This window comes from Anomalospiza imberbis, chromosome Z, assembly GCF_031753505.1.
Source record: "Anomalospiza imberbis isolate Cuckoo-Finch-1a 21T00152 chromosome Z, ASM3175350v1, whole genome shotgun sequence".
Lineage (NCBI taxonomy): Eukaryota > Metazoa > Chordata > Aves > Passeriformes > Viduidae > Anomalospiza > Anomalospiza imberbis.
In genome coordinates, this window is record NC_089721.1 from 22,409,115 (window position 1) to 22,434,398 (window position 25,284).

The window sequence follows — 25,284 nt, forward strand, 5'->3', positions numbered from 1 at the left end:
CTGAATGGTTTATGTTGTATCACATGGTTTGTTCCATATTCCCCCCAAAGTCCTGTGGTGGTGGTCTTCCCCCGGGTTGGTTCCTTCCTTCACCCCTCCCATCAGTTGTATCCCATTGGCTGTAGCTCCTCTCCTCCGCCCTCCTCCCCCCGTGTTTAAAATCTCCCGCCACGAGGCAGATTCTCTCTTTCTTCTCCTGGACGGCTCCCTCCCAGACTCTCTCTTTCCACTGGAGTAGTTCCATGATAAAGTTGTGGGACATTAATTCCGAGAAGGAAGAGAGCCTCCCGTCTTTTGCTTTTGTCCTTGTCAATGAAGCTGGAGTCCAGAGCTAGCCAACAGGACCCCACGAGGCTAACAACCCAACAGTATGATATTTAAATATCTGGGAAGATTAGACAATGAAAAAACCCAAATATTTTCAATTACAGGGGAAGTTTTGAAAACTGGTTCACCTTCTATTTTACATGGATTTTAATTACCATCAAACACACCAGGTCTGATATCAGTATGAGAGTATCACAGCACTAATTCCATTGGAGATATTTGTATTTCTGCAATAGTTTTTAATATAATCCCAATCTTTTTAATTCCAATATATTCTCTATCCAAAAGTAATAGGTAATATTGTTTCCAGTTCTACTAATACCTATTTTGCATGTTTATGCTTGAAGAAATTAAAAAGAACTCTACAACTGAAGAATTGTTTTAATTTTCAAATGTTCCTGTTTTGTGTTCTATATTTTTGATTTTTGCCTTCTACTTTTCCTATTCATCATTTAGCTAAAATCATCATAACCATTTGAAGGAATATTAATTGATGAAGGTAAGATATATATTGTATAATTTTAGTGTTTACAGAAGTAATGTATAATAAAAGGAATAAAAGAGAATTTGGACTATCCTGATTTCAAGAGTTGGTATGTGAGCTTGACTTCTGTGGTTAACATGATAGCCAGTCCTCCTATGAAGGAACTGGTACTTTTGGAAAAAACTCATCTGCTTTCATTACAGTCACAAATCTTGATTTACTTGGAGGGAGGCAGATTAAAGTGTTTTTCAGGCTCAAGACTACTGGAAGCTGAGTTCATGCCTCGGATTGAAATTCCATTATGTCAGGTTGGGGAAAGAGTTCTTGGTGCTTAATTTTAAAGTAACTTACTATGCATCAGATTTCTAGATCACTACTGAATGAAAAATCATATTACAAGAAGTTTGGATTGTATCATTATTTACCCTTTATCAATGACATTTAAAAGACAATATTCTTACACATTTGTGTAGAATCTGCAGTATCAGCATATTTTGCATATGTGAGAGTCTATCAGCAACATACAGAGTATAACTGAAGCTTTTAGTAGCTTGACATTTCTCTTATACAGAGCTTGAATTCAATTAAAAAATAATTTTCAATGCATCTCTTGTCTTTTTCATGACAAATAACATACTAGCAATGTGAGCCACAAGAGGGCACACAAGAAACATTTAGCAGCCCAGTGGCCACAAATGTATATAACTTTGTAAAAAACACTGCAAAGTATCTCGTGTAAATGTTTCAGAAAGCCTAGAAAAGTTAATGTTTGTTGGAACTACAAAATTACAGCTTGTTGAGCAATGTAAATCTTTTTCCCTTCAAGTGCATAAGTAAGCACGAGTTTTAATGAAAAAGCTTATGTATTTATCCATAAAAAAATACATCTTCCCTTCCATGAGCCTTAGAAATTATTTCTCAGTCCAATTAACTTCTAAACGCTGTCCATGCTTATATGTATACGTGCTTGTATGTGTCCACATATTATATAGTTGTTAACACCTATCAGTGGAAAATAAGAAACGATGTAATTACCACACACTAGATAAGTAGATTTGTGAAGATGGTATGAATAAAGGAGGTGAAATAGTTTTAGAAAAAAACGTAAATAGAAAACTGAGAAGCAAAAGCCTTTTATATTCTCTCTTTTAAGCCCCATCTGTTAATTTTATTATGCTGCACAAAACTTTGAAATATACAGTGCTGTAACCAATGAATGTAAGTGGAGAATTTAGATTTGAAACTTTGTGTCTCACGATTCTGTAATATTGACATAATTGCATTCAGGTATAAATTCAATGTGCAAGTATCTTATCACTGCATGGTGATTTTGAAGATATAATTTAGACAGGGAAGGGTTATTCATTGAACAGTTGTGGCATAGTTCAAGCTGAAACTAGATCAAGAACTGATAGCAGAAGCTCACAGCTAACATTCCTGATAGGAATTTTCAATTACACTTAATAAACCTTCACATAATATTTAAGTGAAGCTCTGCATCACTGTTAGTATTTCCTTCTCTTCTTATATCACAGTTCCATGTTCATCCACTTCAATAACCATTTGTCTTATTTTTTGCCATTTGTACTTCCACGAATTACTCTGACAAATTCTACAAGTCTATTGTTTTCTTTTTCCATTTACTCTAAAAATACTCAAGTAGTACACATAGTAAATACTACTTAGTAGATATACATGGTAAAAAATAGTTTATTGTACTTAAGGAGTTTTTTAGTGCTAATACAGCCTTATTTTACAGATTTATACAAAGAAGCAAGTTCTTGCCTCAGAGAACTAGTAGACAGTCTTAAAAGAAAACTAGAATAGATCTACCTTACAAACTGTTGATTTGGCCTCCTATAGATTACCCCTTCCTACACTATATGTGTCTGGTACACAAATATAAGACATAGCTAGCAACCTCTTCATGTAAACAAAACCATGTTTGTAGTCAAAGTTCAAGTGCTGTCTGTGTTACAATTTGGAATATATAGGCATGGTCTGAAAAACAGAGACAATTTCTAAGGACTGCTGATAGGAATTCTCAGATCTTTCTGTAGAGAGAAGTGGGTGTCCATTTTTGTCTGGTTCAGACCCAATTCTCCACAAGCCTACTCTGGTTTTTGATGCCTTAAAAATCACAATGTAGAATCCTCTCTGGCTCTGTGTGACCGAAAGGTGTCTGCCTCAAATCAAATCACTGGCTGAGTACCAATAGTTTCTCTGACAGTTTATGGTAGTAATAATAAGATACTTCTCTCTACAGGGAAAGAAAACTATGATGACTGCTACTGTAAACAAAAATCGAAGTTAAAAAACAATAGGTAAAATGGAGATAGTCAAGAGTATTCACACTAGGACTTTCACAATCTAAACCACGACTTTCAAAAAACACAGAAAAAAAAAGCTATGAGACATCATTAAAAAATTAAAACACTGGCACCTATTATTAGGCAGCTATTGAGGACAGATACCTTTACAGGAGCCCCATGCCCTTAATAAATCCTTTACCGGTACATAATTTTGTAAAAAGGATTAAATAAAAATATAAATAAAAAATTTGCTTGGTGTTGCCTCAGTTTCAATCAGAAAGGTACAAGTTGCTGCAAAGCAAGCAAGTAAAAAAGCTGCTTCAGAGAAATATCCCCCCTGCGTTTTTTTTTTTTTTTTTTTTTCTTCTCTGCAAGATAAAAAGTATTGATTGTGGACAAGTTAACCTTTTGGAAATTAGTTCAGTTCTAAAGAGGAAAAGGTCGCACTTCACTAGCATATGTCAGGAGATGGATTGAAGGCTGTTTTTATGAACACAGATTATTCCTGAAAGACTAGGGGAGATGGGAAAGATGCACATAGGAAAACATGGGACTATTCCTTTTTACGTAAGACTGTAAAAAGGAATTAGGAAAAACTTCCCTCAGAAGACTTCTAACTACCCTGGCGTCGCATATGTAAACAGCTGCTTCTAGTCTAGGTTACCTTACTTCTATCGTCAGCGTGGAGTACTGGCATTCGTAACACGGTCACTAGAAGCAACAAAGGAGCTGATGCTCTAGGCCAAGCTTTGCATTTTAAGGGGACAGCAGAGGCCGGGGACCTCGAGGCGCGGCTGCGACCGCAGGCCCTCCCGGCCCTTCCCCCGGCCCCGCGGCCGCGGCTCCGGCCGCACGTCCGGGCCGGGCCGCCCCGCCCTCCGCCTCGTGACCGCCCTGCTTCCGGGGAGCGCGACGGGCCGGCAGGACCGGGGTGCTGCGACGGCAACTTTGGCGGGGCGGGCGGGCAGCGGCGGCACCGGGGCACCACCATGTCCGGCAACGGGCTCACCTACAGCGAGCAGGGCGGAGAGGCGGCGCCCGAGCTGGCGCAGGAGGCGGCTCCCACCGTGACCCCCTCGGCTCCCGCGGCCTTCGGGCTCTTCAGCAGCGACACCAAGAAGTAAGGGAGCTCGCTGGGCTCGCGGGCGGGCGGTGCTGGGCTGGCGGGGCAGCGACGGGCAGGGACAGTTCCAGGGGCCCTGGCGGGGAAGCACCCCGCGCCTCCCGCTTGACTGCCGTCGTGACTCCGTGGAAAAGTTCGCTCGCTTGCGTTTAAAGTGTGCATAGATAGAGGGTTATCTGTAAAGTGTTTCTTTTAGCTTGTGTGAAAAAATGCTTATCGATTCTCCTCTGTTTCGACAGCTAACCGCGGTGGAATTGTCCTAATTTTGCCTTCAAATGTGTATATCTATAAAAAGTGTGTTTGTAAAAAGAAGTGTTTGTGATAGTTGTAGTTGGAAATGTAGTGGATCAGGGCGAGGTGGCCAGCTCGAAGTGGGTGTTAACAATGTTAACAGTGTCTTGGTCAGAAGTCAAAATGAGGAAATGGAGAAGGTAAAAAAAAACCCAGCCAAGTGCACTGGTATAGAAAGCTTTCAGCTCCTTAAAGTAAAAGTGGATTGGAGAGGAAGAATGTCCAAATGAAAGGATCAAAAGGTTTGCTAAGCTGGAATTGTATTGTACAACAAATTGGAAATCTATTCCAAGAGCAACCAATAAAAAGCACCATAAACTTAAGGTCTCATGTACATTAGAAAATCAATTGCTGCGTCTTCAGTTTGATTGTTCTGCACAAAGAGAACATCTATGCTCTGGAAACCTCGACAGATGTGTTTATTTGTGAGCCACAGTAGAGTAAATCACGGAAACATGAAGCTGCAGGCGCTCTAATGCTTAGCTCTATAAGACAGTAGCTGATGGGCCTCCTCAGTTTGCCAGATGAGTCTCATTTCTTTTTCCCCTTCTAGTTTGCTAAATACTTCACTTTTTTGTTCTGTTCCAGTTCAAATTTTCTCTGCTGTAGTATAAATGTACTTTTGTAGATCTGTGTGTTTTAGCTGATTTATGTTTTTTGCACCCTTCTTTCCTTATCACTTTCTGTAGAAACAACTTGGCACTTCATTTCTAAACTATTAGTTTGCTACTTTCTTTTTTCCATGGGGTGGAGGGTATCCTGTTCCTTGATCATGGCCATAATTTTCTACATAACTCATAAACTTATGACTGTTTTGCAGGTGAAGTATAGGTCTCTGTTTTATTAAATGCAGAAGCTGAAGTGAATTATTCTACCCGAGGCTCCCCAGTGATCGCAGGGAAATATAGTTCTGGAGTCCTGAGATGTTTTCAACATGTATATGTATATGGATGTCTTTTAGTATGGAAGAACCAGCAGCTTGTGATATGTGAGCATGCCAAATTAATAATCGCTCCTCTAGACTTGCTCTTACAGGAGTGTAATCCTCTAAAGGAATGACTTGAGAGGACAACAGACATAGCTGTCTGTGGTCTTTTATAGCTGACAGGCAAATTCTTGCTGAAATAGAGTGTTATCCACAAGTCACTTAACGCAGTTCGCTTCAGCTTAGCACTTGTGTGCTTAAGCTCTGAGTATGGATTGGGTAGTTGAGGAACAGTCGCTGTGCAGGGAAGGTGATTTGTGTAGTGTGAAAAACCCACTGGACTGCAAGTGAGGATTATTGTTAGAAAAGCAGATTGTGTAGCTCTCCAGTTGGAAAATGCAGTACTCATTTTTCAAGCATATACATTGTATTTCTAATAGTTCACTCTAGTAATAGTGCAAAACCAGCTCATCACAAGGCAATATAAGAGAATACAGAGAAGTGCAATATGTGTCCTTGCATCTTGTGCATGAAGGTTTGGGTTTAGTGAAGTAGTCCACTGGTGAAATGAAAATTACTGTTAAGCTCTTTAAAGTTTGGTTGCTGATCTCTCTAGATTCTCTCATCATTGCTGTTATACTCGTGTCTGATATTATTGTGTTGTTTCAATGCTTGGCAAACTTTTTTTGTTGCTGAGGAAGGGGGGGATTCTTCCTTAGATCTACTGATGATACAAGAAATACTCCTACTCAGCAGAGGGATACATATATAATTCATGGCCCAGAACATAAGTGCAGTAACAGTTGGACCAGAACCCTGTGCTTGCCTGTTGCCAGTCAATCAGAACAATATCATGCAGTTAATTTGTATGTATCAAGATACTACTGTAAGCACTTAATTGAAAAAGTTCCAGTCTTTTTTCTTTGTGTTGTCTGTCTTCCCCGTTTGTCATGAAGAAGTAAGCCAAAATGGTTATGAAGATAATGAAGTGGTTAGGATAAGTTGTCTTTGATTTTGAGACAGAAGAGCCCACACAGAGGCACAAATCAGTATTGGTAGACTTAAATTTGAAATCCAAATTTGGTCTAATATGAAATATTTGTCCTGGTTTTTTTTCTCATATTTTGGTAGGACTACTCTGCAGAAGTTCATGTCATCTAAAAGCTTTGAGTATCCCTTGGTGTAAAAGCCTGTGTGTCATTCTCCTGCTAAAGCTGCCTTTTTTACCTTGAGCATTCAATGATCTATCCACTAACTTTCAGTTACAAATATAATTTCAATCCGATTAATGAACATAGTATTTTCAGTACATGCTTGTATTGTAGTTCGGTTCAAACGTGTGCTATCAGTATTGAAAATATCTTAGTTTTTCAAAATTTCTGTCCTGGTGACATCTTTATCCTGACAAAGTGTAGTTTTACTGTTAGAAGATTATTAAATATAACTGTTTGTTTCATGATCTTTTATCTTAATATAAGCAAGGTGCATTGTGTTGCACACACCATGTGCAAACATTGTTTCTCATTAGATAATACACTGTATGTATCCACTGCAGTGAAAGAAAATAGAAAACATAGAAATACAATTTTGGTCTGCTTCTGTGGTTGTATGTGTTTAGGACAAAAGAGAGGAGGTGAGGAGGAGGGTTTTCTAATCTCTGTAGTATTACAACATGTACATAAGAAACTGATTTCTTACCAGTGTTGACTAAACTAAAACTGTTACTGAATAAGAGATTTCATAACAGATGTATTATACTGGCTATCTTTTTCTGTGTGTATTTAATCCTGACTAAAGAGGCAACTAGAACTTGTGGTTTTGGTATGTATTGCTGTTAAAGCTTTTAGGTTAGTTAGATGAATGAAGTAGATCTGGTGTTGAGGGAATGGAATTTTTGTGTTCTTTCTGTTAAGCATCTCAATAACTAAATAATTGAAAGATCTTACATATCTGAGATGAGTCAGTCTGAACCTTCTCGTGTGGAAAGGGCCCTGTTGCATGACTGGAGATGCCTTTTGCTTTCCTTCCTCTTTTTCACACTTGAACTTGAACATGAACTTGAACTGGCATGTATGATATTCCTTTATAAAACTTGTGTATTAATGCTTTAAGAATGTATTCCTGTGTCCAGGTTGGTAGTTTGACACTTGTCTGTGAACTAGAATATTCTAGGTATTCACATGTCCCACATGTTTCAAAAAGGAGAAAGGATCAGATTCTGGTCCCCAGAGTAATGGAAACAGTCTGCAGAGAAGTCTTTGCCCATAACAGATGTTTTCAGCAGAAAATTTGTAAGAGCCAGTAGGTTATGTGAATCTTACATACAAGCTGCAGCCAGCATGTGGGCCTCAAGCTATATCTCCTAGTTCTAGATTGATGGACTCCATGCAGTAAGCACTACCTAGTTGGAATTTCAAAATCTTCTGTTTAGTGTAGAGAAATACTATGTGATTCACATCACCTAAGTTAATATAATATTTTTATAGTTACGTTATGCTTTATTACATTACTATTGCTCTAAATGGAGGAGTGAAAATTCTAACCACCTTCCAACATGTAAGAGTACCTGGAGAGATAATTAGAAATACAGAATCCCTGATAATTGCATATATTAGGGTACAACTATAACTGCCTACAGTAAATTGCAGATGGACGGAGGATTTTCATCTATATTAATTGCATTTTAAACAAAACTTGCCTGCATGTAAAATTAAAATATAATAATGTTTGGTATTTGGAAGTGGTACAATTTCAGCCATAAAATTAGTTATTGCTTTAGCTGATAAAATGTAAAATCTTAAGAGGTGAACCATAGGAGTAACATCAGTAGATGTCAATTGTTAAGTGCAGTATTGAAGCAGATGGCAAAATTTATAACACACATTTTCAACTTTACTGATTTGCATCTTTAAACTATTTCTGCCAAGCAAAATACATTTGTAATTTATTAGATTTTTTTTGTTGCAGGTCTGGCTTACATGTTTTGTTGAGCCATTCGTCAGAAAACTCGGCAGTGCTGCAAATTCATTTTTCTTTGCAGAGATTTGCAAGCCTGTTTTGCAGAGAGCTGAAGGTGGTGATTTCATTAAGATACTCATTCCCCAATTCTCTGTGCAGAAGACTTTTCCAAACCCATTGGAGCTAAAAACTTGATTTCAACAGCTGCCAGAGGTGTTCTTGGAGTCTTAAATTGATCTAGTTTTGTCTTGGCATATTCTGTTCAACCAGTCATGGAGAGATTGTACATAGATTGCTATTTGTGAAATTCTTGGAGAAGACTCCAGCTCTAATATTCAAACTTGATGCATCCACTAGCTCATTGGCACAACTACTTTCTTTCTCCATCTGTTAAAATGGCCCTATGCCCACCAATATGGTTATATGCCAGTTTCAGTAGGATGTACAGCCCAGCAAAGATGAATGGTTTGGATGGACTGATGAGTCTACAAGATAAAATCTGAACCCTCTAATCAGTGCAAGGATAGGAACTAAATGCAGTCTACAAATGTAGGCATACTATTGCAGAACACTTCTCCAACTGAAATCTCTCAGATCTGATGGGAAGTACCACATAGTGAATGTGTTCTTATTCCCATGCACTTGGCATGCAAGCAATGAACTGTTGATTTGCTGTGGCTCTCCGTAAGGTAGTTACTATATTTTTTGTGGCTTTTTTATTTGCTCAGAAAGGCAAGTTTTACACTTTTAAAGTCTTCAGTGTGGTTTCTGCCTATTTACTGCGTTGTCATATATTTGCCTTAGCCGTTTGCTTTGATCTGCATCCTGAATGGTATTAAATAGACATATCTACAGCTGTTATCAGGCTGAAATTCTGAATGTTTTTAGTTCTGCATTTTTTGGATGCTGTTCTTGTTTCTGCCACCCCTTGATAGTTTTGATACTTGGAGGAAACCAGAATGGTTTTCATGCCCTGCCAGAAGATAAGCAGCACTGTAATGCTGTTAAACAGTGTTTCTGAAACTTGGAGATATATGTAAATATCCAAGCACTGAGTAGGTTCTGGCAACACAACTTCTGTGATGGTATCTTTCAAAGAAGCCTTTTCTCAACATTTTTGGGAAAGCTGGAAACACTAGGAGTTTGACTCAGTGATCCTTGCGAGTCCCTTCGAGCTGAGAATATTCTGTGATACTGCTTCTCACTTTCTTATAATCCCTTCACAACTGTCAAAGGCTGCGAAGTGATCTACAAATGTCTGCAAATTCTGAGCACAAGCCTCAAGAAAGGCTCTAAGTTGACACAACAATTTAAGTGGCAGCACCGCTTCTGATGACACTCTTTCAGCCTTCACAAAACTATCTCCCACTGAGGACACTGAGGAAGATTCCTCTCTGGCAGAAGTTTCCCTGCCGTATTGGTGGTATTGGTACTATCAGAAATGGTTATATGCAGTGCAATTGCAAGGCTGAATCTATTCAGCCTTTCAGACAACATTTCTTGTTACTGGGTGAAATAGTATCTTTAACCACTCTACTGACAACAGATAATCTTAGCTCAAATCACAGTCTGATCCAGAAGGGATTTCATACTGCTTTGTCATACTAGCTGCTATCTGGTTAGAGCTTTTTAAATATAGGTAGCTTGAATAGTTGCATTGATGATGGTTATAGCAGCAACTTAACAGGTGTTGATGTGCTGAGTTGCTCAAGTGTTGCTCAGGTACTAACTGTTCATGACAGAGAACTGGGAGATGCTTTATTTAGTTTTTAACTTTACACTTTCCTGTTTCCTCGAGAGGGTAAGAGTGTAACTAAATATTCAGATTGCAAGTGCTTTGAGAAATTAGTGGCAAAGTAACAATTAAATGAGTTAAATTATGCTTCTGGTCACTATAACTGGTTTTGTTCTCTGTGGCTCTCACCCTTACAGGATACTACCAGTAATCCTGGTTTTCCTCACATCTCTAGTCTATCCTTTAATACTATTTAGTTTGCTTTTTGCGTAATGTACTTCTTTTTCAGATTGAAAAATTAGGGGTGGCTGAAAAAGAAATGAATTGCTATCTCAATTTCTCTTTAAACCATAGAACAGCTACACTTGCAGCCATATGATTCAAGGCTTCCTTGAAGTAGTAGTTGACTTCTATGTTGTGAATCAGAAGTAAATATAGTGTTATAATGGAAAAGGATGGTAGTACTGAACAGCACCACAAGATGTCATTCAAACAGTTTATGGCGTAGACCAAAACACAGTCAAACTCAGATTTCTTAATTTCCTGCTAGAAGAAAACCATAAATCAACAAAATTAACTCAAATTGCAGCCTGTATTTGCTGCCAGTTAAGCTTCTGTGTTTTATGGGTCTGAAATCAATTTGCAGTTCCTCTTTAAATGTTAAATTCAAACTTGTTTAGAGTTTACACAATAGCATGACCTAGAATAAACCAATTTATTTTAAGCAATTTGCAGTGCCAACAAAATGTCATGAAAAAAAATTAATTTTTTCAGGAAAAATGGGACCTTCCCTAGGACTTCATTGCTACTCAGGTGCCAAGAGCAAAGGTTACACTGCTCTGTAAATGTGTGTTTTCTGCTTCAAACTCATCCACAGTATTTTGAATTTTATCTTGAAGGCCAAAAAAAAATTTAATATGCTGTGGTTAAAAGTACATCCTCTTGTGTGGATATTCCCAGTTCAGTCAGAGAGAAAAAGAGAAGGTTTTCTAATCAGGCAAGAGCCTGGGAGACAGTTGGGAAGGAATGTAAACAATTCTGTAACCTATCTTGTTGTTCACATTGTTTATAGATATGTTCTGCCACCGTGCATCATTCACTGCACACCAATGGTGTGAGATGTTTTTACTCTAAGACCAATGAAATTAGTCTGCACGATGTTCTCTATAAATAGAGTGGTACATTTGAACTAAATCAGTTCATTCTCGTTCCCGTCCTGCTCAACAGCGACACCCTTGAATGCAAGAACAGTGCAATTGATGTTGTGTAACTGAAATTATGCAGTGGATGGAAAACTTGAAACAAGAAATGCATTGTTAAAACTCAACTGAGTGAGACTTCTGAAACTTCTGTTCTATAAGAGCTTTATTCCATAACACTGAAATTGATGACGCCTGCTTCCTCCCAGTGGTGGATTTGTTTACCACTTCCTGTATCTTGCCTTACAGTGCTATAGTGCTGTCCTTATATGTGAAGATCTTCTGTTTAGAATTCACTCTTCTTTCCTTGAGAGGATTACAGCTGTTCCCTAGGTTATTGTTGCATTGCTAGTTGAGCTTCAGTTGGAGTTTTGATACTCATGAATCTTCAGATTAATTAAAATGAAGGCTTATGATTAGTGGGTGACTTCTTTCAGTAACTGGCATGTCAGAACTGTAGCAAAACTTGAAGATCTGTGGATTTAATCTTACAGTGTTGCTAAAACCAATAGAAAATAAATGTGTATTTTACCAGAGTGGAGCAAATATTTTCTTAATAATAGTTGTTTGGGACATGTCAATGCCGTGCCTAATGACATGCCGCAGATTCTGGATTAATACTTTAGTATAACTGGAAGTTTGTCATGGTTCCTATGGAGAGATGAAAGACAGAGGAACTGAGACAGAGGCCCAGATTTATTGCTAATATAGCTGTTTAAACCTCAGTGATGTATAGTTATGTCTATCTTTATTTTTCTGTAGAAGTGGGTAACATTTCTCATTGGAATCTGTAATCCTAGTCTTAACCTCAGCAAGATGCCAGTTTTAGTGACCAAGTGTGTGCTGACAATAGCATGGCATATTAAGAATTTTTCTTTGGATGCTCTTTGCCGTAATCAACATGCAGAGTTAGATGATGAGTTTGCATTTCTAATTTATACTATTTTAGCTTTCAAATTGTAATACTTAGGAATACAAGCCTGTGGTGCTAAAGATTACAAAAGGAGCTGGGAACTGATTTTTTAATGCATTAATAATTGACTTGTTGACTCGATCTTTATGGAAGATATTATACTAGTACTAAAGATCATATTTCATAGCACATACTTAATATTTCATATTAATATATTTCTGATTGTTGTCTATCCCAGTGCTTTCAGCTTGCAACTTTTGAGGACAGTGGGCCTATATTGAAGTAGATGTTAAGACACTCGATTATGGCTTGGGAACTCAAGGGAAGTCTTGTTGAGTTCTTAGAATATATCATTGGGCAGACAGGTGGGAATCTCCTTGGTTTTGTTTTTGTTTTGGTTTTTTTTTTTTTTTTTTTGTAGTCTTCGAGCATCATTTTACCTCTTCTTATTTTAGGGAAAATAGTTGAGATGATATATCTATACTCTGCCAAAAGTTTGGTATTTTTTCATCTGCTGTTGTTGGGACCATTACTTTCCTGCTTCATATAGTTCCACATCATTTGTCAACCATCAGATTAGGCTTATTTAAACCTGGTGTTGCTCCTGAAGTAATAAAGTTTATATTTCAATCATCTACAATATGTACCTAACTCTGTAAGGGTAGAGCCTCTCAAAGTTTTAGCAGGGAGAGGCAAAGGTATTGATACAGCTGAGGGTTGCTTGCATTTTCCTGAGCCCCTGGCAATTGGAAGGAAGTGAAAAAGAAAGTATTTGTCTAAGATTGTGTATTGAGGAACTGCCACCTCAGCATAACTAATGAATATAGAAACATGAACCCTAGTGTGACTCCAAAGCTTACATTTATATTTACATTTATTTCCATTTAGAAGGATTTTATTAAAAGACTGAGATTTCCTTAAAACTTCTTAATGATCAAAAGATGAAAATACTTGTACTGTACAATGAAATGTATTACAAAAGACTGAAATGCACTTGCTTTTCCCATTGTTCATTGAGGCTCTGATAAGAGTTGTTTTTGGAGGGAAATGACCTACCTTTGGAATCTGCATATGGTATTTGTTTCTGGAAGTTAAAACAGCAAGGGAGTGTGTATCCTGTTACTTTGTAAGATTTTCTTTTTTTTTTAGAGTAGACTTCACTCTTGGCAGGTAACCTTTCTTGTGATCAGTAATTTTTTTATTGGTTTTTTCCATACTTCACTTAAAAGAATGGAACAAAACTCCACAATGCTTGGCAAAATAATTGAGGTGTCTTGCAGTATTAAGTCTGCTTTTAAAGGGAAAAACTTTGACGTTACACTGAAACCATGTCTAACTGTAGAAGAAAAAGGGCTTGCTGCTGCTGGTGATCCATGTGGATGTACAAAGCAATATTTTACTCTGTAAGTATCTAATATTTGCTAATCCTGGATTATAATTTGTTAGAAAAGATTTTTAAAAACCTAAATAAACCATCTATTCAATTAACAATTGATTTCCAAATGGATTCATCAGAAACTTTTTGTTTAATTCCTATTTTTCTTTCTTTATTTTTTCCCCTGCTGCTTTTCTCTTACGGAAACAAGGCTGGCTGAAAACAGTCTTCATATATAAATTTCTGTGGTTTATATCTTCCCAGCTAACATTTCAAAATGTTTTAATCTGAAGTGTACGATAGAATATTTTCTGTAAGCATTTAGAAGTAGAGCTCATCAATAAACACTTTTTCTGTCTTCACATCTTAAATTAGCCTTTTTATTTTTTGTTGTTGTTTGTTACATTCTGGGAGACAGTTTTCAGCATGCACTTGGATCTTGTTCTCTGTAACTTCCTCCATATTTATTACTTGATCCTCAAGCTCGAATTATTATTTCTGCATTTTCCACTTTGTTGACATATTCTTCTTTTTTTTTGTTTGTTTGTTTGTTTGCTAATTAGTATTCTTCCTTCCACTGGTTAATGAATCTCTCACTTCTCATGATAACTGGTCCACGTTCTCAGCCTTTCTCTTATTCTAGGTCAGTGATTTTTCAAGACAGTGGGCTGTGGTTACAGTCTCCCCCTGCCTTTTACCCAGTTGGAGCTGATTCCACTCTGTTGCTGAGTTGTCTTTATTAGTTTCCTCTTTGTCTTGATAGTCCTGCAAAACGTCTTTGTGGCCCATCAAATTTGCATTCTTGGTCTTCCCTCAGGGGTGCATCCTTCTTCCCAAGCTTTGCTAACCTCACCTGGGGTCTGAGATTGTTGAAACATGCCAAGCCCTAAACCTTAACAAGGTGATTCTACAGACAAGTCATTTGTTTTTCTATCACACAGACCTCACTGCGAACTTGCTTTTTAGCTGCTACCCATTTCATAGATTTAATCTCATTTGTTGTTGATTAAGCTTGAAAGTATACAAAGTAGAAACATCAAAGAGCATCCTTTCTTAAGAAAATTTTTACCTATTTCACATTTTGCAACAACAGTAGGAAACTGGAAGCAAGAGCATAGGACTAAAAGCAACTTTCTAAACTTTTCTTACCATGTCGTACAGATTCTTGCACGGGGAAGAATTATGACTTAAACAGAAGGAATTAGGAGTTTCTGAGTTTCTGAATCCAGCTAGAGCAAACTGTTGGCAAAGTACTACAAGCTGATCAGAAAGAACTGAGACTTACTCAGTATCCTATGAGGAATAGGTGAATAGGAATGGTTAACAAAATCAGCTGTTCCTGTGGCCAAGAGTGATGGGAATAAAGAGAGCTGCCAAAAATTAAATCAAAGCTATGCTTCCTAAAATGTTAATTGCAAATTGAACTATACAGAGGGATTGAAAGGTAAAAAGTCCAAATTATTAATGAAATTTTATGTACAGCCCCAAACCAACAAATACTTTATTTCTGATATAAAAAATAAGGATATAGATCTGAGGGCAAAATATGGAGTGACTGAAAGAAGTGTGATGATACAGAGGTGAATACAAGCATGTTCGAGCCAAATCAGAAAAATGTAGAGTTTAATGTAGAGAAAGGTGTGACTTTATCCTGGAACAGGAATGCAGACAATAGGAAAACATGTGTGACATCACAGCATTAGTTATTTTTAACAGACCTGTCAACCTTGAGTGGTGTTACAAGGAGAAGGTACATTGTATGTTACAACTTGCCATGAGGAAGGTGTCCAGCTGGAGACTTACTGAGCTGATCTTAGCAGTATGCAAAACTGCAGGACAAAATTGAATGGGGCATGCAATTTAAATGACCAAAGTATGCAACCAAATACATGTAGCAATAGAAGACTGACCTTATACATCTTTGAACATGTCCAGGAGTAGCTAAAGATAGTAAAAACCTTTGAGTGTGATGCACACACAAGAGGGAGTTATCAGTGATATTTGGGAAGTGGTACTAAAGCAGGCAAGGAAATGGAATACTTCTTTTTTTTTTCCTTTTTTTTTTAATAATAATTAAATATTAAGCTGTCAAGTAAAGCAAATATTGACGGTATAGGGAGTCTATAATAGGTTGATCCAATTATTTCATGAAACACTTGATTTTGAAAAAGGAGTTAGACTTAAATTTTAAGTTGCATGTAGATATCATGAATTTTATTTGCTTTAGCTTAGGAAATGTGTTGATTGTTTTGTTGGTGGTTTTATTTTTCCATTTAGTTGCAGTTCTTATGTGGGTGTGTACTGAAATGTGGGCAATGCATATTTCTTGTGGGGAGGCACAAAGCAGATGCAGTACTGGTTCTGAAAATATGAGGAAATTTCTGTTAGAGTGACTGTGTCCATTGCAAGTAGGAAAAATACTTTTTAAAAGTTTATGACTGAATGATGATATTTTTTCTCATTGTAACTAATTCCAGTTTTGGCTTACATCCTTTTCTTCTTCCCATATGAAATTACGAGGGCAGTGATAAATCAGAATATATCCAGGTTCTGCATTCACTTTTGAAATCTTGTCTGGATATATTTGGTCTGGCTGAGATGGAATTATTTTCCCTCACAGCAGTCTTCATCGTGCTGTGCTTTGTATTGGTAGTGAGAAAGATGTTGGTAACAGCAGTGTTGTAGTTATTGCTGAGCAGTGCTCACACAGGAGTCAAGACTGTCTCTCCAATATCGTCCTTCCCTAGCAGCCTGGGGTTGGGCAAAAGCTTGAAGGATGTGTAGCCAGGACTCGTGGTCCAGGTAGACCAAGGCGATATTCCATACCATATGATGACTGGTCATCAATAAAAGTGAAGAACAAGGAGAAGGGCTGGGCATTCTTTCTTATGGTGCTGGTCTTCCAGAGCAACTGGTATTGTCACTGCGCATTTCGGGGGCGGGGGTGCCCCTAAGCTGTGAGTTGGCTGGTGGCAGCAGGCAGGCAAGGAGACTCCACACGGCTTCTGAGGGTGCTCATTAGATGAGGGGTTATTGGGGGTCCTACCCCTGGGAGGCAGCATGGTTTCTGAGGGAGAGGGGGGGAAAGGGGAGTGAGGGGGAAAAGAGGAGGGGGCGAGAGGGGCTGAGCAAACACCAGCCAGGAGAGCTGGCCAAGAGCGAGAGCGAACCGTCCCCCCGGCACACTTAACAGGGAGATTCAAAGTGGGCGCGGAACAGATTGGGCCAAAGGGATTACAGACACAGGATACTGCAGGGGAGGATCACAGGCTTGGAATAAACCACACATTTTCCAGGGCTGAGACAGAGCATACCATTTAACTAAAATATAACACCACATGGTATGTATACTAAAACCCTGCTTCCTGGGGAACTAGCAGGACATCGCTTGCTGATGTGAAGTAGAGAATAAATATTTCGTTTTCCTTTGCTTCTGCATGCAGCCTTTGTTTTTGCTTTATTAAACTGTCTTTATCTTGACACAAGAGGTTTTTTCCATCCTATTTTCTCATCCCCATCTTGCTTCAGGAAGGGAGGGAAAGAATGGCTTTGTCGGCATCAGGTGTCCAGCCGTGGTCTACCCACCATGTTGCCTTTCACTTGTGTGAAAGTTCACAGGGTTTGAACTTTGAAAGCCTTCAGAGTTCTTTGGAATATTGCCGGTGTCTTCAGTTTTTATTCGCTTGTATCTTTCAGTAAATCAGGCAATCCAGATGTTACAAAAAAGCTGTTTCTTCAAATAATCTTTTTTGTAAAGTTTCGTACTCTATAAGTGCAGTTAGACTGTGATGTGTTTGCATCTAAAAAGCCAAGCAGGATGAGATTTCTTATTAGTGAACCTAATGAAAAGCTGTATCTACAAGAGAACGTTCTTATTAACTTGATATTTTTGTGGGAGAATTTTATTTCAGCTGTAAAAAGTACTTGGACACTGTATGTGTCTAATCATCAGGCTGTCTAAGTCTCACAGCTTGTAGAAAATACTGCAGACCTGAGGCTTTTAATACTCAGGATAGGGGATAGCAATTTACAGTCCAGAAAGGCAGGTAGGAGCGCAAGGTTATATCCCTGATTCTTTGTGAAATTTAGAGCATACTGAAGTCTGGACTTTTCACTGCCTTACATAAGCTGGTATTATACTTTAACACAAACATACCAACTTCTAGTTGTTGCATCTGGCCCTCCCTAGGGGACAAGGGAGAAATGAATGAGTTGTTGATTTAAACTAAAGCTCTTCTTGTGCTTTAAGATTTCAACCTTCGAGACGGGTTCACCTAACACCAGATTGAAGTTGCCTGATTTTACATTGTTAGAATCTGATACATTCTTTTGCTGAACACTTCATTATACAGAGTGTTAGTAAATAAAATTTAAAAGTGGGCAAGACAGAGCAGTGCTTCACCATAAGTTGCTGAACTGATGCAAGAATATAAAAATGGTATTCTGGTTTGATTTTTTAGTTTTTCTAATTGATGCTTTATTGTATTTCTACCATAGAAATGAAGACCTAAAACAAATGTTGGAAAGCAGTAAAGATTCTGCAAAGCTGGATGCTATGAAAAGGATTGTTGGGGTATGTGATTTTTTTTGTTACTGTTTTTATTTGTTAGGGGATATGGGAGTTTATTATTATTATTATTTCTTGGATGGGAATAATGCTTTCCTTTTACAGATTCTTTACCAGATAAGCACTTAAGTCTCTAAATTATCTTTAAAAGTTGTGATGAAATGGTAAAATTCTTAACTTAGAATTTTGTGTAGAAATTGGTATATTTGGATATATGCAGTCACATGCTTTAAAAATATTTATATAACAGTGCCAGTATGCCTGTGAACAACTATTTTCAGTGAGACTTTGAATAGGAAATGGCTCCTGAAGAGAAGCTTCAAATTTGTCACACTGTAAACAACAGAAAATTGCAGGAATAAAATGACAAGTTGCATTTACTATTTTTATTTTATTATTGTATGACGTTTTTCTTTTTTTGATTGAGCATGATCCCTGAATATTTGTTAATGTATTTCAGGTGAATGTGCACCCATTAAGGTGATTGAATAATGTTTAACAGTATTATATGTTCAAACCCTATAAACAAAATTCCGTGAAGGTGATGGTATCCCTTTATTTCTTCTTAAAAGTATGGGAAGAATGTGCTACAGAAGATTGTTCCGCATCCACCCGGCTTCTTTGTTTTGGGGCTTTTGAATTTGTTTTCTGTAATTGGTTTTTCAGTCTACTCTCGATGTGCTTTTTTGTTCTGCTTGGTTTTTGTGTACGTAATCCTGTCCAAGTATGTACCAAAGTGAGTAGGTACAGGTGGTGTCATGTGATCATATTCTTTCCTCTGACTCCAGAGCTGGCTTCTTCTCCCTTTATGATTGTCCAGTGATGAGAATTTTAGTCAGGATGGTTGTCTTTTTGCCTGTAATCCCTTAGTCCTGCCAGAGACACCATTTACCTGTGAGGTCTGGGTAACCTATCAACTGTTACTTCATAACATCTTTATTGGGTTTGAGAAAGGTTTTTTGATTCATCTTCTCCAACATGATGTGGTTTTTTGATTCATCTTCTCCAACATGATGTGGGATTGCTCAAGGGTTTGACCAGTCTGGCATACAGATGTGCTGTTGCAAAAACACATGACTTTTATAAGGGCCATAGTAAACTTATATTCTTCTTCTTCCCTCAGAAAAGATTTTTCTTTCTGGTTATTACTGTGGGCAGGAGACTTGGGGCAAGTTGCCTCTTGCTCCCTTGGTTTTCTGTTTTGAAAAGCTGGCCAAATCTTTATCTGTATTTGGAAACTGTTGAAACTGAATGTAGTTGTGTATGTATGTATATGGGGGGAATTAAAAAAACATTAAATTTAATCAGCTTTAAATTTTAAACCAAGGATTTACTTTTTTTTTTTTTTTTCCTTTTTTCCTACAAAAAATGTCATTAGAAATGAGTGTGCAGTGACCAATCTCTCTAATTTTAGATACCTGCTGCTGCTGAACATTCAAAGGAGGTCTTAACAGCTTCTTTAATTTCCTGGAAGTGTGTGATGCCATGAAGCTAGAGATGCGTAGTTAGCAGTGATAACTATGATCCTTGATGGATTTCAGCTGAAGTGATCAAGCTCAAGAGGTCTTCAGTGAGGGAAGGCAGAATTTATTGGGCACATTCTTTCTTCTGCTCCCCCATTTTCCAATTCTGACAATTCTCTCCAGTTTCCAATAGCAGATTTCTGCCCTTTTTTAAGTTCATGGTCCTTGGTTTCTGTTCCTGTTCTAAGCACTGTGCACTGCAGGAAGAGCACTACTTCCCCAAATGGAAATGTGCACTTTCTGATTTTTGGATATTTTTTCCTTGCTCAGCTGCTTCTGCTTGAAGTAGAAACAGCCTTCTAGCTTGTAAGGCTGACCGTTACTTAACCACAAGTGATTTGTTTGATTTACTGAATCCTCTGTTTTCAGTTTCTTTCATATCTTCAAAGTATTTGCTGTTTCCTGTGCTATGTTTAAAGTGTGTTTCATACCAGATAGCTGGCACCAACCTCTGGCTGACATAACAAACTCAAACAATGAGCTTGACAGGTCAGGACTGGGACATTGCTCAATATGAGTATGAGGCCTTGTAACAGTGGTGATAATGTTCTTGTGGCGCACAAAGGTGCTTTTGTGCTTACATACAGAAGGGACCTCACATCTCTCAGGGATGAGATGTGTTTTTCAGAGATGAAAGGCTTCCTCTAGCCTTATTATTGCAGGAAAAAGGAACTCTGTCGTCAGAGTATTGTTTAACATGTCTCACTGGAATGCTTGTTTTCTAAGTTTTAGATAGTTGAAAAAACTTGCATATAGAATCCAGGACTTCTCTGGCCAACCTGTTCTACTGCCTCACCATCCTCACAATGATTTTTTTCCTAACATCAAGTGTAAACCTACCCACTGTCAGCTTAAAGTTGTTATCCCTTGTCCTGTCATTCCATGCTCTTACAGAAGTCCCTCTCCAGCTCTCTTTTAGCCCTTTTTACATACTGGAAAGTGCTATAACGTCACCCCAGAGCCTTCTTTTCTCTAGGCTGAAGCCTGTCCTCACAGAAGAAATGCTCAGTAAGGTGTCCCTAACCACAGAAGGCAGGTTAGTCTTTAAGGTCCCTGCCAACCTGAACTGTTCTGTATGACTATAATTCTATGATACCAACAGTTATCTTAGTATTTTAGTAGACCCTAAGAGGCTAAACCTTCATTTGTTCATATAGGTGTGATAGCAAAGTAGCAGGAGAATGCTGGTTATGGCACTTTTTGTGGTTGCTTCCTCCTTTATGGTAGTTTATGAACTTTCTCCTAGGGAGAAGGAGATTCATTACAAATAAAACAAAATCTGTCTTCCAGAGAGTGACTTAATAGAATACAGTTTCAAGCATAGGAGTAGTCCAATTTTGATCTTCTCACTACTTCTTTTATGCGTGAAGGCACCTAAACCTACTTTTAGCTAAAACATGACTTTCACGATCAATGACCTTTTTTTTAAATCAGTATGTTATTTTGTATGTTTCTTCCTTATATGCATGCAATAAAATAATTGCAGTCTTTGGAAGAATATGAACAACACAGCTGGTTTAGAAATAAATTTTTGGGTATACATATTCTACTATATGCATGAAAACATAAAGCTAATATTTCTTTTAAAACATTCACTGATATTATAACAACTTTGAAACCTGTTTGAATTTCTGGGAAAAAAACAGTGAAATTTCACTCCTGAAGATTTTAGAGCATAAGTTTTGGAAACAATCACGTGCCTGATTTCCCTCAGAGAGTATCAACCATGTCTGTGTGTCTCTCACATGTAAAAAAAATTAGTACATCTTGACATTACACAGCACTTCTGCTAGAATGAATGTTTTGTGCAGAAACTCCAGATGTATAAGACAACACAAATGGTGAATGTCTAGGCACAGCAACAAAAATGATCTGATAGACGTTAGACTTGGAAAGAACCATTATGTTCTTTCAGGTTAATGATCCGTAAGCTAAGGAGGGTCTACACAAATTGCTATGCAATAATGAATCAAAAATCACTCTTTTAAAAGGCCCTAAATACATATTTACATGGTACACTGGAGCTATTATGGTAGATCAATTAAATAATCCCAGTAATGCATAGAGTCATACCGTTACAGTCTATCAAGGAGGTCTGAAGAACATCCCTGTTTCTGAATATTGTAACTTCTGTTGCACCAAGATGAGATGATAATTTTTCATTCTGTCTTACTTCTCTGCAATGTATCTAGTTGCTAAGTTCTACCTTGTCATTCTGAATTTGGCATTTATTGTGGAGACCCGCCCCCCCCCAGTCCTGAAAGTAGTAAATTGATTTTAGATTCTTAGATAAAAACCCCTTGGAACTCATTTAATGTGCTTTATTTTTCACAGTGCTTGTGTCACTTTCTGTGTTTTAATACAGGTGCAATGAACAGTTTAAGATGTTAAATGGGCTAGATCAAAATGTCATGCTGGACAGCTGCTCTGACTCCCTTTTGAAAGACTGAGTAATAGCTTGAACTACAGTTACCTTCTTCTTCTCCTCCTAAGCGTCTCAGAATATGCAGTTTACTAGCCGTTTCCTGGCTTTGTGTGTTCTTGCTTTTGTTTCATGAGGGCCTAATTCTTTAAGCTTTTAATGTGTTTTATCAATGAAATACACAAACAGATTTGTGAGTTGAGAATATGAAGTTAAATCAGCTGTATAATGTGGAGTAATGGTTGGAATGTAATGGTTATAGACAGGAGTAACTGTAGCTGCAGAACTTTTGTTTCTTTGTTGGATCCCTGCTTATGTATGTTGGACTCCAGTGGACATTGGTGACAAGAGGTGTTCCTCAGGGATCTCTACTGGGACCTGTACTATTTGATATCTTCATTAATGACATAGATGGTGGATTGAGTGCACCTTCACCAAATCTGCAGGCAACACAAAACTGAGTGGTGCAGTTGACATGCATGAGGGACAGGATGCCATCCAGAGGGATCTGGACAATCTTGCAATGTGGACCCATGGCAATATCATGGGGTTCAACAAGGCCAAGTACAAGGTTTGGCCCTTGGGTCAGGGCAACCCCCAGTATCAGCACAGGCTGGTGGATGAGGGGATTTGGAGCAGCTCTGACAAGAAGGACTTGGGTGTGCTGGTGGATGAAATGAAGGTTGTGAGCTGACAGTGTTCACTAATAGTCCAGAAAGCGTTGCCAGCAGGTTGAAGAAGACGATTATGCTCCTCTACGCCACTCTCGTAACAGAGTCCCAACCAGAAGAACTGCGTACAGTTCTGCAGCCCTTAGGACAGGAAAACCAGACATGTTAGAGTGCGTCCAGAGCAGGCCACAGAAAGGATCTGAGGGCTGGAGCACCTCCCCTGTGGGCAAGCTGAGAGAGTTAGGGTTACTCAGTCTGGAGAAGAGAAGGCTCTGGGGAGATGTTACAGCACCTTCCAGTATGGAAAGGGGTCTATGAGGAAGCTGGAGAGGGGCTTGCCAGTAGGGCCTATGATGACTGGACAAGGGGGGGATAGTTTTAAACTAAAAGACAGTTGATTTAGATTACGTATAACGAAGAAGATTTTACAATGATGGTGGTGAAAGGCTGGGACAGGTTGCCCAGAGAGATGGTGAATATCCCATCTTTGTAAACATTCAGTGAGGGGCAGCCTGATCTGTGAACATCTTGAAGATGTTTCTGCTTGCTGCAGTACTAGATGGCTTTTAAAGGACTATGCTATGATTTCTTAGTGAGATTTTGTGTTTTCTGATTATCTTGATGCTTGGCTGGCTGAATCTTGACCTTGAGCAAGACACACAGATTCTTAGAGATGGGGATTCTCTGAATCTGTATCGGCAGCACTGAACTTGATGTAGCTTGATGTAACATCATCCTGAAATTCCAGTATTTGCAGTTTAGACATAAACCACTTTCAGACATTCTACTGGAATTATATCTAAGCAGAACATTGTGCAGCTGCAATGTATATGAAAGTATTTTATTCCTTCTTATGTACCCGGTTTCCTACAAATAACTTCCTTCTTAAGCTGTTTGTACAAGAGCTGAGGCTAAACTGGGGTTTTGATGTTTATGATCTTTATTGTGACAGTTTTATTGTTTGTGACATGCTTTGCTCATGATCAAACATGAAAACTTTGTTTCAAAAAAAAAAGAAAATTGGTGGGTTGATTGATCTTGCTATTACTGTGTGGCTTTTATGTATTTTTTTTTGTTGTTCTGTAGGAGTACTTTTTGACCCTCTGTGTTTAACTTGCTATGGAAAATAGCCATAGCCAGTTTTTTAAAGTGTGGTGTTTATTTTTCTTCTTGGTTCTGCTGCAAGCCACAGATGTTCCAGGGAAAAGAAGCGGGACTTAAGCTTGTATAACTTTTTGGATTTTGTTGGTTTATTGGGTTGGCCTTCTTTTTCCCCCCACCACCTCCCAAAGGATCATTCTGCAGGGCTTTTTGGATTAGAAACTTCTTCGTTTTTAGTAATTTTGAAAGCATTAAAAATTATTTGCTGTCTTATATGTTAAAATCCAGTTCATGGGTTCCACTCCAGCAAACTCATAACCACACGGCACCCAAGAGTTTTTATTGTGTTGATTATATCCTGTCAGGTCTAGTAATTAACAAAACCCCACATCTTTATCCTCAATTTCATTGAAATTAGATATGAAATACAGATCTGTAATAAAGCAACAAAACCCAAACCACATTCTGATAAGTGATATTGTTACATTACTAAGATTTGTCTCTTTTTTCAGATGATTGCAAAGGGAAAAAATGCTTCTGAGCTGTTTCCTGCTGTTGTGAAGAATGTTGCCAGTAAAAATATTGAGGTATTCCTCTAACTTGTTAAACGTACTGTTATGGAAAATCTGTTAATTAAAATTGTATCTAATTGTATTAGACTTCAACATAACGCATAAAATCTCTAATATCATTAATGGAACTTTTTAGGAGTTTTTTTCAATAATGACATTATGGTAATAATATTATGCATAAATAAAGGAAACCTGTTGGGTGATTTGGAGGAAGAAATCGTAGCTCTTTATGTTTAAAAGAAAAATTACTTAATTTTAGAAAGTTTATGAAGTATGATGGTAATTGAGGAAAGTTACTGTAGTTCAGGATTTGAAGTGTGGTGCTTTTTGCAAAGCTTGGGTTTATGCTGCATTGTATTTTTAAACATATGCAGATCAAAGCTAAAAGGTAAGGTCTGGGTAAAAAAAACATGTGTTCTAGCATCTATATTGGGTGTTATTAGACACACAAAGTTGCTTGCTTCTGTATCTTTTTTTATTGTTGTTGTTTCTTGCAAGAAAGCAAGGAGGAAAAGTCCATCTTGGACTTGTGAAAATTCAGACTTCCAGAATGCTAAAAAATTGGGGATTTTGTTAAATGATGATGTGTTTAAATCCACAGGGTTACTGTTGTATAACCACAGAGTGTATGTAGAAAATGTAACTCTGATGCTCACTAGCATTACTGTGCATACACTGACAGCTTTCCCTGCAGAAGTGTCAGAGTTATAGTTGACTAGACAAATAAGATTTCGATAAAAATAGCATCTGTAAGTTTGTAGTTTGAGACTTCATGGTGTCTAACAA

At 37.9% G+C, this 25,284-nt stretch overlaps 1 protein-coding gene across 4 annotated transcripts in view; it reads left to right on the forward strand.

Annotated features, from left to right (window-relative positions):
• The first annotated feature begins 4,029 nt into the window (after positions 1 to 4,029).
• Positions 4,030 to 25,284, forward strand: part of AP3B1 (adaptor related protein complex 3 subunit beta 1) — a 154,190-nt gene continuing 132,935 nt past the window's right edge. The window contains exons 1-3 of one of the 4 annotated variants that reach the window (XM_068176113.1): positions 4,030 to 4,243; positions 18,140 to 18,215; positions 24,439 to 24,513. In XM_068176113.1, the coding sequence (XP_068032214.1) occupies positions 4,113 to 4,243; positions 18,140 to 18,215; positions 24,439 to 24,513 (282 nt within the window). In that variant the 5' untranslated portion in view covers positions 4,030 to 4,112. Of the gene's footprint in view, positions 4,244 to 13,465; positions 13,671 to 18,139; positions 18,216 to 24,438; positions 24,514 to 25,284 lie in introns of those variants that run through there. The other 3 variants (XR_010994344.1, XM_068176110.1, XM_068176112.1) reach the window with 3 other exon arrangements.